The sequence below is a fragment of the Fringilla coelebs genome (assembly GCF_963513975.1).
Source record: "Fringilla coelebs genome assembly, chromosome: 3".
NCBI lineage: Eukaryota > Metazoa > Chordata > Aves > Passeriformes > Fringillidae > Fringilla > Fringilla coelebs.
The window spans coordinates 112,252,763-112,266,489 of NC_140030.1; the positions used below are offsets into that span (position 1 = coordinate 112,252,763).

At 46.9% G+C, this 13,727-nt stretch overlaps 2 protein-coding genes across 7 annotated transcripts in view; one reads left to right on the forward strand and one right to left on the reverse strand.

The window, feature by feature from the left end:
* Positions 1-218: 218 nt before the first annotated feature.
* Positions 219-9,682, forward strand: LOC311151432 (activator of 90 kDa heat shock protein ATPase homolog 2-like). The gene is made up of 9 exons (XM_084201880.1): positions 219-345; positions 426-616; positions 4,213-4,298; positions 4,913-5,027; positions 6,082-6,170; positions 6,375-6,497; positions 7,224-7,325; positions 8,124-8,175; positions 8,388-9,682. The coding sequence occupies exons 1-9, from the start codon at positions 266-268 to the stop codon at positions 8,561-8,563; spliced, it is 1,014 nt and encodes a 337-aa protein (XP_084058006.1). The 5' UTR covers positions 219-265; the 3' UTR covers positions 8,564-9,682.
* A 1,798-nt stretch (positions 9,683-11,480) lies between these two features.
* Positions 11,481-13,727, reverse strand: part of USP34 (ubiquitin specific peptidase 34) — a 112,959-nt gene continuing 110,712 nt past the window's right edge. For all 6 annotated transcript variants that reach the window (XM_084203103.1, XM_084203102.1, XM_084203106.1 and 3 more), the window contains 2 exons: positions 13,445-13,604; positions 11,481-13,194 (listed from right to left, as the gene is read on the reverse strand). In XM_084203103.1, the coding sequence (XP_084059229.1) occupies positions 12,599-13,194; positions 13,445-13,604 (756 nt within the window). In that variant the 3' untranslated portion in view covers positions 11,481-12,598. The remainder of the gene's footprint in view (positions 13,195-13,444; positions 13,605-13,727) is intronic.

A 13,727-nucleotide genomic window follows, 5' to 3' on the forward strand; every position in this document is an offset into this window, starting at 1 on the left:
GCGGCGGAGCCTTTCCCCGGAGCATTCCCGAAGGAGCCTTTCCCCGGGCCCAGGAGCGGCCGCCGAGCGCCAGAGCAGCGCGGAGCCGGCGGCGCTGCCGTCCCCGCTGCCTCCGCCCCCCGCGCCGGGAGGAAGGGCAGGGCAGGGCAGGGCCTCGCCTTCCTCCTCCTCCTCCGGCGGGGCGGGGAAGTTTCTGGCACCTTCTGGCGGTGGCGGCGGAAGCGGCCGGCGGGGGGAGCGGCGGAGGCGGCGCCGCGGCAGCGCCATGGCCAAGTGGGGCCAGGGGGACCCGCGCTGGATCGTGGAGGAGCGGGCGGACGCCACCAACGTGAACAACTGGCACTGGTGAGCGCCGGGACGGGCCGGGATGCGGGAAGGGCTGGGGGAACGGGCGGCCGGCGCTGACCCCGCCGCTCCCGGGGCAGGACGGAGCGGGACGCGACCAGCTGGTCCAAGAGGAAGCTGAAGGAGGTGCTGGAGGGGCTGGTGGTGGAGGGCGAGGCCGGGCGCTGCGAGATCGGCGACCTCAAACACGTGGAGGGCGAAGCGTCCTGCAACAGCCGCAAAGGGAAACTCATCTTCTTCTACGAGTGGAACCTGCGCCTCAGCTGGAAAGGTACGGGGGGACGCGGGGATTGCGGGGCCCTGGCGGCGGCTCCGGGCCCGGCCGGGGCGGCTCGGGGCTCGGCGCTGTCCCGGTGCCCTCGGGCCGGCCGCCCCTCCGCAGAGCAGCCGGGCCGGCGGAAGGCGAGCGTCTCGCTGAGCTGCAGGGACTCGGCCCCGGGGCTGCAGGCGATTGCGGGAGTCCGGAGCGGAGAAATGCGTGTTCGCAAATAACCTTGAAACCCGAGCTTGGCTTTCCCCTTCAGCCAGGCTTTTCCCACCGCATATTCATATTCCTCAACGCTGCGTCCCCGCTCTGCCAGCGCGGTTACTCGCTTTGCTTTGCAAGAAGTGAATGCCTGCGTCGCGGTGGCATTGACAGCGGAGTGCCGGCGCTGGTGGAGCTCCGCTGTGCCCGGATTACAGCTCCTGGTTACAGCTCTGTGCTCCTCCGTGCCTCTGGGGAGCGGGAAAACCGAGGAGACCCCACATTACAGCTCTTTCCAAAAACCAACTGTAGTTTACATTGAGAATTACGAATTACAGGAGGATAAAACTCTTTAGTGGGAAATAGAAAAAATTTTGATTATTTGGGGTGGTGGGGGCTATGCCCGTGCGTTTTTTTGTTGTGCCATATCCATTTGCAATCCCGGCTCTTGGAGTTGCCCTCTGCTGTGCTTGTCCCATGACAAGTTCTTTGTTTGCAGTTTGGCTTTTGGTGATGCCAAGGAATTCTTCCCGTTTATTAAATGCCTAAAACTTGACAGCGCATTGTGGCTCCTGTCTTGCACTGGAGTAAGAAGCAGGAGCAGCTGATGGAATGAGCCTGCACAGGAAATTGTCCCTGGATATTGTAGTGCCAAGTGACAGGCTGTGCTTCCCCAAATGCTGTCCTCATTCCTCAGCCCCGGCCTGGCTGGAATATTGCTGGGACCAGAACAGATCTAGAATTGAAGTCTGCACCCACAATAAGAGGGGACTTCAAACTGAGAACTCTTGTTTGTTTTAGGTAGTTTTATATGTGCCAAGTGTTATAAACTGAGACCACACTTAAAGAGTTGTGGTGTAAATGTTAACAGAGAGCAAGGCAAATCTTAGACTCTCGTGCACTTTAAATCAGTGTAGATAAAATAATTGTAATCAGTTTTTTGGCTTCTTTACGTTCAGCTAAGATCACTTGAAGCTTTAAGCAGAGGTTAGCTCGGCTTTGTGTGGTTTATTTCAGAGTATAAAGTTAGAAGCAGGCAGACTATTTTGTTTGTGTTTCTAGGTAAGTTCTCTCTGGTCTGTTTCTCTACAAGGTGTTTGTGCTGGTCAGTGTTTCAGAGACAGCTCTGACTTGTGCTGGCTGCTTTGCTGTGCTGAGTGAATCATGGCTTTGAGAGCTTCATTTTAAATGAGTTGGCTACTACACAGGGAATTCTAAAAAAACCCCAGAGGCTGATGATTTTTTTTTTGTGCTAGCCATCATGTTGTGTGTTTTGAGGTCTCTAAATTAGAAGTGAGAGTTCAGATTGAACTAAAAAACTGTAATTAGTTCTACAAGTCTTCAAGGATAACTAGGACTTCAAGCTTTGATTAAAAGGTGGGTATGAAAGGACAAATGATAAAAACCCTGAGATTTGCAGCTGGTTTGGAAAGTCCAGTGTAAGAAAAACATTGTGTTTAGCAATTTAGGTAAGAAAGGAGCAAGAAAGTGAGGGACTGAGTGTACTTAATGGCACTAAAATTGAGAAAAATGGCCGTTCTATCATTTTTAGAGGATGTAATGAGGATTTTAATGGATCATTCCACATTGTGGTGCAAGCTTTGTGGAAACACGTCTGTCCTTTTAAAGCAGGTATTTCAACAGTGTGTTATAGCTGGCTCTTGCTGAGATGTGTGCTTCACACTGGCCTGGCAGGAAACCAAAACATAATTTATTCTCAGGTCTGTTATTGAATTCCAGTGAAATTCCACCACATAATTTGATTGATTGATAAAAAGGCAGTAGAGCTTTGTTCACATTACAGTGGTAGTGAAAATGCAGAGCTGCACCAGCGTTCTGCCTGTGTGGTGTGGATGCACCAGCTCTGTTTGATCACTGCTTGGACTTTGCTGCCCAGCACAGACACTGTCACTGTGAAACTTTATTTTAAGAGTTGTGAACATTGCTGGTAGGACTAGCTGACTGAAGTCAGGTTTGTGTTTTGCTCCCCAAAACTCCTTCCTGCACGCCTGCACTTCCTTTCTGGGGAGCAGCCAAAAATGAGCTGGGTTTCATTGTCTGCAGAGAGCACGTTGTGTGGTTTTCCTGTGCTGATCCTGGTGCTGGAAGAGGACAGGGAAGAGCACCCTGAGTGGCTCTGTGGGCCCAGGAGTGTCCCAAGGATGGCATTGACCAGTTCCCAGGGCTTTACAGAGTGCCAGGTTCTCCTGGGAGACTCGGAGCTCTGCTTCTGCTGTCCCTGTGTGCGTGTGGATGGACAGCTCTGTGTGTTGTGCAATCCCTCCTGGCCTCAGACCCGAGTGGGGAGGGATCTTTGCACTTTGGTCCAACAGCTCTGCACTCCTCTCCGTGCCAGGAGGCACCTGGGCTTTTGTTGGGATCTCAACCAGTTGGGTTCTGTCATGGGGGCTCAGGGAAGTCATTAAAGTAGTGAGAGTGATGGTGAGGAGCAGAGGAACCCAGGTGGCTCCTGTGAAAGTGCAGAATCCCCAGAAATTCTGCATCTGCCTTCCTGATAATTCCCCTTGTGCAGTCCTGCTCTGCCCTGGGCTGTTGGAATTGGAGAGTTTCGCTGATGAAGCACCTTGTTAGATTTTTTTATGTTCTAACACTGAGCTGACAGACCTGCCTGTATCTCTTGTTGCTTTCTGAAGAGATCTTACCAATTAGTGAATTAATTTAAATAACAAAGCACTTCTGCAAGGCCAAGGGGAAGAGTCTTCAGTGTAATAAAAAAAGCCTCAGACCTTCACTTCCATCTTTGCAGTGTAATCTGAGGCAGAGCAGCACAGGGACAGCTCAGTGGGGTGGGCCTTGGCCCTGAAGGATCAGAAGTGGAGCATAATTCCTGTGCTTGCTGACTCTTTCTGCAGTGTGCAGTCATTGTAAAGTGGTTAAAAGTGATATCAAGTGCTCTGAATGTGCACCTCAAGTTCCTATTTTAAAAATGTCAATTGTATCCTCTCCATTATCCTCGTGTGTGTCTCCTGGTAACACGTTGGGAGCTTTCTCACAATTAAAGAGGGCAAGGCCAGCATTCCAGGGAGCTTCTGAATCCAGAGCAGACACATTCAGGGGAGAAGGAGAAGATTTTCCCCTCCCCACCCTCAGATGCACAGGCAGGGCTGGGGACAGGCTGTGGAGGCTGTCAGAGCAGGTGACAACTGCAGGTGACACAGTGCAGGGAGCAGCTGGGTCCTGTCCTTCCCTCGGTGCACCTGGATGGGGAACACAGCTCCCACGAGAGGCTCAGGTTGCTGCTCAGTTCCTCTAAATCAGCCTTGAGGCACCTCCCTCCCTTCAGGTAACACCTTTGTACAAATGAGTTCCAAGTGTAAAACTCTTGCTGTGGGGGAAATAGTTTTTAATGATGCATTTAAGAATTCGTTATGTTAATACAGGTACAGTGAAAGAGTCTGGTGAGAAACATAAGGGATCTGTTGAAATTCCTAACCTGTCAGAAGAAAATGAGGTAGATGATACAGAGGTAGGTGTGCAACACTGCTATGGCTGTTATAGGTCCACAGTTCTTAAATAAAGTTAATCAACATCTAGGCATCATATTTTGATTGATGCTGTTAATAAGTGGGCTAATTACCAGGTGGATAGTTTATTTCATGCTTTTGTTTATTATACTTGGAATAATGCCTTATTCTGTTCTCACATTTACCAATGAGGAATGTGCAGTTTGCTTTGCTAATTATTGATTGTGATAATATTTTAACTACAATTTTGAGAAGAACTCTGCTTGTAGTCTTAAAAAAACCCCAAACCAACACAGCAAACCACTCCCAGCCCTAAGACCTCAGGGAATCTCTGTGTTGGCTGGATAATGATGGATACTGGGCTTCCACAGATCCTTCAGCCTCTGCTGGGAAGCAGCTCTTGGCTGTGCTTGATGAACTAGACTGAGTAGAGCTACTGCATTTATTTGTGTCTTAAGAGGACTTGTAGCAAAGGTTGGCTCCCCCAAGATCATGAATTGGAAATTGCAGCTGTCCTCTGAGCATAGTAAACAAAGCCCAAACACTTTCCTTTGTTGGCAGATCCCAAAGGCTCGTGGCTGGGCTCTCTTACATGCTGTCATTTTTCTGTTTCTAGATAAATGTTAGCAAGAAGAAAGGGGAAGGTGATGTTCTGAAGGAGCTGATGAGAACTGAAGGAACCACCAAAGTCAGAGAGGCCCTGAGGGACTACCTGAAAGCACTTAAAACAGGTAAATTGAAGCAGGTGGATTAATCAGCACCTTGGGAGCGCTCCTGTGCAGGTGCCTCTCCTGAACAGCTTGCCCAGATGGTGACAGATCCCCGGGTTTGCACTGCTGGGGTCTGTGACTGTCACCAGCTGAGCTGAGTTCAGCCAGTGCTGACACTCAGCATCTCTTCTGGCCATGTCCACGAGGTCCTGCAGTGACTGAGGCTGTGCTGGGTCACAGGCCCTGCCAGGGCTCAGCTTGGCCCTACTTGGACTGGCCAATATTTGGATTTTTTTGTTGCCTGATTTTAAAAAACTGCTTTCCTTGCCTCAACTGCTGCCTTATTTTTGTGTCCCTTTGTTTTATATAGAATTTATAATGCTGTCTTTATTTCTGTTCTTTACAATTTCATTCTCTGCTCATCTTTAAGCTTGCCATTATTGTTTGAGATTCTAAGGTTTTATTACCCTGAACTTGCTAAATTTATAAATTTTCACTTGTTCTTGTAAACCAGAGGTGAACCAAATTTAAGTTTTCCGAAATTTACAGCTTGTAGTCAAATTGTTATCAGGTACACCTCTGATTGTGAAATACTTTGTTAAATTATTACCTCTTTGTTAAATGCTGTTTAATTTTCCCAAGTTGGATCCACCAGTTTCTGGCTTGAGAAACTACTGTGTATGATTTTCAGGGTATCCAAAGATTCTTTAACTTTGGAAACTCAGAGGGCAGCAGCCTCTGACAGGGATGGCTCCTGTGCTGTACTGAGTTTCACTCCAGCCTTCTGCCATACTTAGAATAATTTCTTTGGGTGTTATTTCTCTTTGATCAGAACATCTGTCTGTGCAGATGTTTCTGGTTTGGGGTCAGGTAACTTGGAAAAGCCTTTTGAAGGGAAATTGCTGTTAGGTCTGTTCCTGATGGCAGCATAAGAGTAAACTGGGAAAACTGGATTTTTATGTCCTGCCCAGTCTTACCCATTCTCCAGGGTTTTGGTGATCTCCACTGAGTATCTGAATGTCAGGGGTGTTGAACAGCTCAATTTCACACTGAAAAGTGCTTTTCTTCATTGCAGAGTTCACCTTGGGAATGATTCTGCCAACAAAAGCTCCTGTTGGTCAGGAATTGGCCACGGAGCGAAAACCAAGTGGGAGCCCTGTGCAGGTGTGTTGGCTTCAGGTTTTCCCTCTGAACTGAGTGACTCCTGAGTAGTAAAATTGCTGAGGAAATGCAGAAACACAGTGTGCACTTGCCATGTGCTCACAGCCTGTGTTTGAGAAGGTGCAGGTGACAACTCCCTGGCCCTGCCTGCACTTGGAAGGGTCAAGATCTCGCCCTAATTCCTGTGAATGTGCTTTTGCTTTGCAGGACTCTGTTACATCACAGGCTCTGGATATGGTTGGAGTAAAAATTCCAACAGTGAGGATACATATGAGGGAAGTCTTCAACTCTCCAGCTGATGAACTTTACAGCATCTTCACCAAGAAGGAAGTAAGTGATACTTTCAGGAGGCATTTTAACTGAATGTGGCTGCTGATGCTGATGAAGAGTTGTATAAATAATGAACACATCAAGTACAAATTCCATTTGATGAGAGTTTATTAGGCTGCCTTAGAGCTTTTTTTGCCAGTTGTTCCCTTAACAAAGTGGAGCTGCATTGTTGTGGTGTTTGGGTGCAGCTTCCTTGTGCTGTCCTTAACAAAAGCTTTGCTCTTTGATGTTGGTGTTGTTGAGGAGCCTGAAGGGCTCAGTAATGGCACTGCTGCTAGCCACAGCTTAATTAGATTAATTACTGGAGCTGATGATACTGTTGCTTATGGGGTATGAAACACAGAATCACCAATTTTGGGTTTGAGTCCTTCAAACAAGTCTGGGCTGGTATTGGAGAGGTTTAAATTACCACCCTGGGGCCACCTCTGGGACACAGAAATGGCTCTTAGCAGCTCTTCTGCGCCCTCCTAAAGCTGTTGCTCCTTTTCCCAGACTGGGAACAGCCAGTTGTGTGGCTGTGCTGGAGGCAGAGCCTGTGCTGGTCTGTATTTACCAGTGCAACTTTCTCAGCATTAACATTCTCACTGGCCCCTGCCATGCTCTATAAAATCAAAACTCTCATGAGTGTTTAAATACTTCCAGGTGTAGCAGAGTTCATTTAATTCCTGCAGCTCCCCTCCCTTGTCTCCCAGCCTGGTGCATTTTGTGTTTTTCTTTTTTTTTTAGTTGGTACAGAAGTTCTCCAAGTGCCCAGCTGTGATTGAAGCAGAGAAAGGAGGCAAACTCCAGATGTTTGAGGGCTGTGTCAGTGGTGAATACACAGAACTGGTAAAAAGCTCCTGCTCTGCTTTAAAAGGGGGGGGGGGGGGGGGAGGGTGCCTCCTTCTCTGAGCTAAAAAGCAGCATAAATTTGTGAATTTCAGCTTGCCTAGTGACTATTTCAGTTCCTCTATTTCAAAGCCAAACAGATGGTCTTTTTTGTGTGGTTTTTGTGTCTCATCCAAAGAGCAGGGACTGACCACACCTAAGGACCTGCACGGGGAGCAGAAAACCCAGCACAATCCTTTGCAACTGAGAGGAGGGAGAAGGGTTTAAGGTTTATCAACCAAATCCCTCTTTTTAACTGGGGAAATGATCTCTGTTCTATTCAGGGCAAGCGTTACCCTGTCCCACCTGAATGCTGTTGCAAATAGAAGGGAAAAACCTGATAATTAGAGCTCAGCTGCATTTTTGAAATGTCCTAAAAACCATTTTCATCTGCAGGAGCGCCTGACTTGTGTATTGGGCCAAGCTGGGTTGTGTAACACAATCACTCAGTCACACTTTGAAATTTCAGTGGGGAAAACTGGGCTTGTCCTTGTTTCCAAGTGTGCAAGAAAATCAGTGTTTTATGTGCAGTAACCAGTGAGTCCTGGTCTTTTCCCACAGCAGAAACAGAACAGAATGCAGCACACTGAGAGCTCAATGAAGAGAGTTTATTTCAAAAACCAGACCCCAGTCTTGCTCTTGTTTACATGCATGTGTCCAGGATGCCAGAGGATGCTGCTCCTCTCCCTGTGTCTCAGGGAGAACTGGAATGGGAATTCTCTCAGGTGCTAACAGGGAGAACCTCCTTCTCTTCTCCAGGTGCCAAGCCAAAGACTTGTCCTGAAGTGGCGGTGTAGGAGCTGGCCTGAGGGTGAGTGTTCCAGCAGCTCTGCTGCTGCAGGGCTCCTGTGCAGGGGGAAGAACCGGTCCTGGCAGGGAGCAGCCTGGGCTGGACACGTCCTTGGTCCCTGGCCTTGTGAAAAGAGGCTGTGCTCAGCCAGGCAGGGCTGAGAGGGAAGCAGCAGCAAGGAATGGCATTCTTTAAAAAGCTCCTGACTGAAGGGTCCTGTTCTCTTCCCTCAGAACATTATGCAACCGTGGCCTTGACCTTCCAGGACCTGGCGGCTCAGTCGGAACTGGAGCTGGAATGCAAAGGGGTTCCTGTCTCCCATGAAGAGAGTACAAGACAATGCTGGAAGAAGCAATATTTTGAAGAAATACATATTTTACTGCAGCAATCAAAAGACAACATGGAATGATAACAGCACTGTAGTTTTGTTAGGGCATTACTTTTTATACTTTGTTAACATTTGGTTTTCTAAAAAAAGAAGAAATATAATTTATTTGTGGGAAGAATAAAGACCCACTTCTATGAGACTGTACATAGTTTAAGCGCTATTTATGGGTTTTTTGAGAGGCAAGTCAGACTGTGTATATCAACAGCTTTACCTGGGGACAGTGATCTCTGTTCTGCTTGCCTGGAACTTGAGAGTGATAATGATTCAGTTGCAGCGAGCCCTGCCTCAGAGGTAGGTGAGCTACACCATCAATAGAAGCATTTCCAGTTCCTTAATATTCAGTGTATCAAGTGGCAAAATTAAATCCCTGTAGGAGATGGAGTTCCCAGCAGAGGTGAGCTGCAAGGGATTACAAAACTGCTGATCCATGGCAGTAGATGGGGGGGGGGGAACATTTACAGCCTCTGTGGAATCCTTGCTAGATGCTTTTAACTGCAGACTCTTTGCAGCTGCAGTGTTAGGAAAGATAATTAACAATGTCATGTAATTATTAGGTCTGCATGCACTGTACTCCTTTCCTTGACCTCAGTGTGACATTTATTTAGGAAGAAACAAACAGTAGTAGTGCTTTCTTTCTGCAGTTCTGTAAAACCTTCCACTGCAATGACTGACAGCCCTCTGCAATGCTGTGCCTCAAAGAGAACAACTGTAAAGAGAATTTTGACAGGAACAAATTGTAATTCCTAATACAACCATCTCGAGGTGAGCAAGGATGACTTAGGTCTCAAATGCTTTATAAATAAAATGTACAAATGAAATATGCAATCTGAAACAATTTGACCACAATAGGGCAGGCTGCTTTTGGAAAACATGCTTGGCTCAATAAAAATATGACTTTACATCAAGCTGATTTTCTCCATAAACTGATACTGCCACACTAAATAAGTCTCTTAGAAGTTAAGTCCTATATATTTTATTTTTACAGAATGCCAACACATGGCAACCTTACCACCCAAAAAGCTTCCATCACCCTGAGGAGCCAGAGGTGCTGCTCCCTGCTAGAGGCCAGGCTCTCCTGAAACGTTTGCAGTCAGTTCTTAACCCCTCTGAAGTGAGGTGAGCTCTGTGGTAGTGACAAGAAAAAAGTCCCCACAGGGACAGGAGAGGCACAGGGCACTCTCTGGGTGTTGCCTGCTGCTGCTTGAAGTGTCCAGGTGCTGGGTGGGGAGCAACCTCTAGAGAAATTTGGGATTTTAATCTGTTTCTGAATGCTCAAAATTTAGTTACCTTTTGCCCCCTCAGTATTCAAGGAAGAAAAGCCAGATGCCTTGAATACAAACATGATTCAGGCTAGGGGTTGACAAAGGGAAATGCAGGTCTGAGACAGTTCAGGCTTCAGCAGGTTTTGGGGAGGTGGTTGAAGAGATACTGCAGTGATTTAATCCTTGAGAGCAGGTGGTTCTGTGCATTCCAAGTTCCTTCAAACAGTGAAACTGCAGTCCCAGTGACTGAAATCCCCTGGTTTTCCTGTCTCCCTGCCCTCACTGGTGTTAAAAAAGACAGGACTTACTTGTGCTCCCAGTGTTGCAGTCCCTGCTCCATGTGTGAGCCTGCCAAACCCTTGGAAAATCAGGAGGAGCTGCTCCATCTCCCTCTAAAACTGGTGCTCAAATTTCTCCTGGACTTCCCAATGAAAGATGTTAGATGGTAATTCTCTGAGAAAGGCAAAGAGAAAAAGAGTGCAATGGGAAAGACATGGTTTGTAAGATTATGGGCAGAATTCTTCACAGATCTCAGCATTTCAAGTGCCACAGGAGAGGCTGCCTGTGCATGGAGAAGGTATTTAAAAGCTTCATTTTGAAGGGGTTAAATGGGAGGTAGAAATAAGTAATAATAAATGGGAAATGGCATAACACCTGGAAGAAAATCAAAGCTTTTAAGAGACTGAGGAAACCAATGGAAGATTAAAGGGTTTAGGGTTAAAGGGCCTTCAAAGGTGGGATAAGGGAACATTTTTAAAGGCAGAAAAATACAACCAGAAAACTGATTTCAAGTGAGAGAAGGGGAACAGAACGGAGGAAATAATGACTTCCAGAGCACAGAAGGTGAGGGAGACAGAGGACAAACACCTGGAAACAGGCTCTGGAAAATGAAAACACCTTTGTGCAGGTATTGCTGACTTCTGTTCAAAAAACTCTATTGCAAAAAAAGTCTTGGTAAAAATTGCAGGAATACCCAGTGGGGAAATGAGGAGGTAAAGAAGAGCAGTAAGAGTCACCGTATTTCTGGTCATCCTGACGTGATTAATGGTGCAGTGTTTGTGTGTCCTTTATGAAATCATAAAGCAACAGGCAGCAGCTCAGACACCACCCCAACTGCACAGTGTTAATAAGGATGATTAAATGAGAGAACTACTCACCCAAAGGGGTTCCAACAACTGCTGCAGCTCAGGTTTTCATCCGTAGGCCAATGTTTTCCTTGACAGAAAAATTCTGATAGTAGAAGACTATGACTAGAAGCTGTTGATGATTTCTCTGGAGTTACAATCTGGGGAAGACTTATCAGAAAAAGTAATAAAATTATTCCTAAAGAGAACAAACCCACAATTATTTCATGTCTGAATAATGAGGATACCAACTTAAGCACTTACCAGTGTCAGCAGTGACTGTAAATTCAGGATAAAAATGCATATAAATTTGTAAACTTTGAAGACAAATTAATTACAGAACATTGAAACCAATGAGAGTAAATTCAAAGGAAGCAACAGCATCACAGACTCAAGGAGAAGCAAGTGATGCAAAACTGCAGTGAAGGGTAGATGGAATGAAAGAACTTGGAAGAAAAAAGACCAAGGTAGATGAAGACAATAGAAAAACAAATGAGCAACTGGAAAATGAAGCTGAAAATGGAGTTTAATCAGATATTAGAACCAGTAGCATTGACAGTCCATAAGGTCACATAGGAAACTGCTATTACTCAGAAATAACAGGGGGAAGTATAATGGGAGGGATGATAAAGTCATTGCAGGGGTGCAGAAGCTGTCAGAAAGTGAGGGGCACAGCCAGAGAGAGCAGAGGGAAAGAAGAAAGGAAGTCTGTAAATGGTACAGGAGAGAAATTTTGTAAGAGATGTTAAAATAAGGGAAAGAGGAGGTCCCAAGTTCCGCTGGCTTTTGACAGCACTTCGGGGTCCAACACAAGCACCAGTCCCACTCCAGTGGGAGGCTGAACACTGTGCACACTGAACAGGCACCAAAATCTGCATCACATCTCAACTCTGCCCATCATTTCTCTCTGCTGCCGTGGCACTTATGAAGTTCTTTGCTGAGAAATCCAAAGACTGAAGCAACATATTATAAACCAATGAAAAGTCATCACAATCAGTTTAATGAAGTGCACAGAATAGCAATTGATCATGTCAATAAAAATAAAACAATTAATTTTACATCAAGTGTGCTTTATTTCCTCCACAGGTATTCTGTTAAATAAAGCACCATATATATACTGCCAGGCCACAGCTAAAGAGGATTCTTTACAGAATCAAATTTCTTGTGGTTGTTTAGTATACAAGTAAACTTAATTTTGATAATAAGAACCACAGCGATCTGAGGCAATCTGCCTCGATTATAAGGTACAAAACTGGCACAGAGGACACCATATTATACACAGTAAAAATGCCATAAGTTTAAATTACATCATACAGGGCCAGGAGGCCCTGTCTCCCAGACAGCCATATTAAATGAAAGCCACTACAGTGAACTCTTAATTACATAAAACATAGCCATTATCTGATTGCCCTTTAAGAAAGTGTACGGTAGATGCAAAATAAAATAAAATTAAAAAAAAATAATCTTGAATTCTGCCTGACCAAGAATTAAGCATCTAAATCTATCTTGCCATTCAAGCAGAGAGCACTGGACAAACTGAAGCACAAAACAGAAATAAGCAAAACTTATACAAACAGCATTTTTGGGGGGGGAAGAAGGATTTAAAAAAACAAAACAAAAAAAAAAAAAAAGAAAAAGAAGACTTAAAAGCAGACATGCTCCATCTAATGTCAAGAAGCAGCTTGGTTTCCTTTCCCGGATATCCGTGTGACCACGTGAATCGTAGACTCAATGGTCCTGCACAGGATGTCTAAAATGTCATGCTGCTGCATGTGACTAAGAAGTCCTCTGGAATGGCCACAACTGATTGATAAATTAGTTTCGGGGTCCTGGGGCGGTAAGGCTTGGCCATCGCAGCTCCGCAAGTCCGCCAGGTCGGATAAAACCGCGGAGATGGACGTGGAAGGGAACTCCGAGTCCTCCTCGGCGCCCGCGGCGTCCTTGGGCGCCTGCAGCTCTTTGAACTCCTTGCACTCCTCGAACTTGGCCTCGCCGGGCTGCTCCTCGTGCTGCGCGCGGGCCAGCGCGGCCTCCTCGGGGAACGCGGGCCCCTCCACGCGGAACTCGCGGCCCGAGCCGCTCTCGGGGGAGGGCGGCTCCTGCTCCGTGCCCGGGTCGATGATGGACGAGTCCCGGGTCTCGTTGTCCGAGGCGCTGCTGGGGGTCAGCGCCTCGCGGGGCTCGCCCTTGGCGTCCCCCGCGTCCCCGCCGTGCTCCTCGTCGCTGCTCACGCGCCGCCGCTTCACCGGCGTGGCTCCTTCGTCATCTGCGGGCACAGGGCAGCGCTCAGAACGCTCAGAACACCGCTCACACCCCCCCTCCTGCACACAGCACAGCCAGCAGCACACACTCATCTCCTCACAGACTTCGTGCCACTCGCAACTTCAGCTCCGCAATAAAACGGGATTTTTGTGCACTACTGGGACTTGGAGCCAGGGAATGGCCCGCCCTGTATTCTGTATAACAAAATAACCTTGCACTCGTTTGCTAACAGGCTCATTCGTGCAACACCAAACCTTTAGTTTTTCTTTCTTTGGCTTCTTGCTCTTGTAATGAGTTCCTCTGTTGCTGACAAGCTCTACATTTGTTTAAAAGCTCTTGTAAAGTTGGGATCAGAGCCGAGTTGAGCTGTTTGGGAGTGTGCACCGAAAGCAGCAAGGCAAGTGCTCGGAGGTCCTGCAAATAGAGAAACAAACTTGAGCCTTACTTCAAACTGGTGTTTGATGAATCCTGCACACAGAGGCTGTGCAATAAGGAGATGCTTTTCTTGTTCTGAGCAGCCCAAAGACGCCATTCTGG

Excerpts from the sequence above, each read along its gene's own strand:
- LOC311151432 (XM_084201880.1), top strand. The coding sequence starts at position 266 with ATGGCCAAGTGGGGCCAGGGGGACCCGCGCTGGATCGTGGAGGAGCGG. Across the intron at positions 346-425 it reads AACGTGAACAACTGGCACTG|GACGGAGCGGGACGCGACCA; the intron begins GTGAGCGCCGGG and ends CTCCCGGGGCAG. Across the intron at positions 617-4,212 it reads CCTGCGCCTCAGCTGGAAAG|GTACAGTGAAAGAGTCTGGT; the intron begins GTACGGGGGGAC and ends ATGTTAATACAG.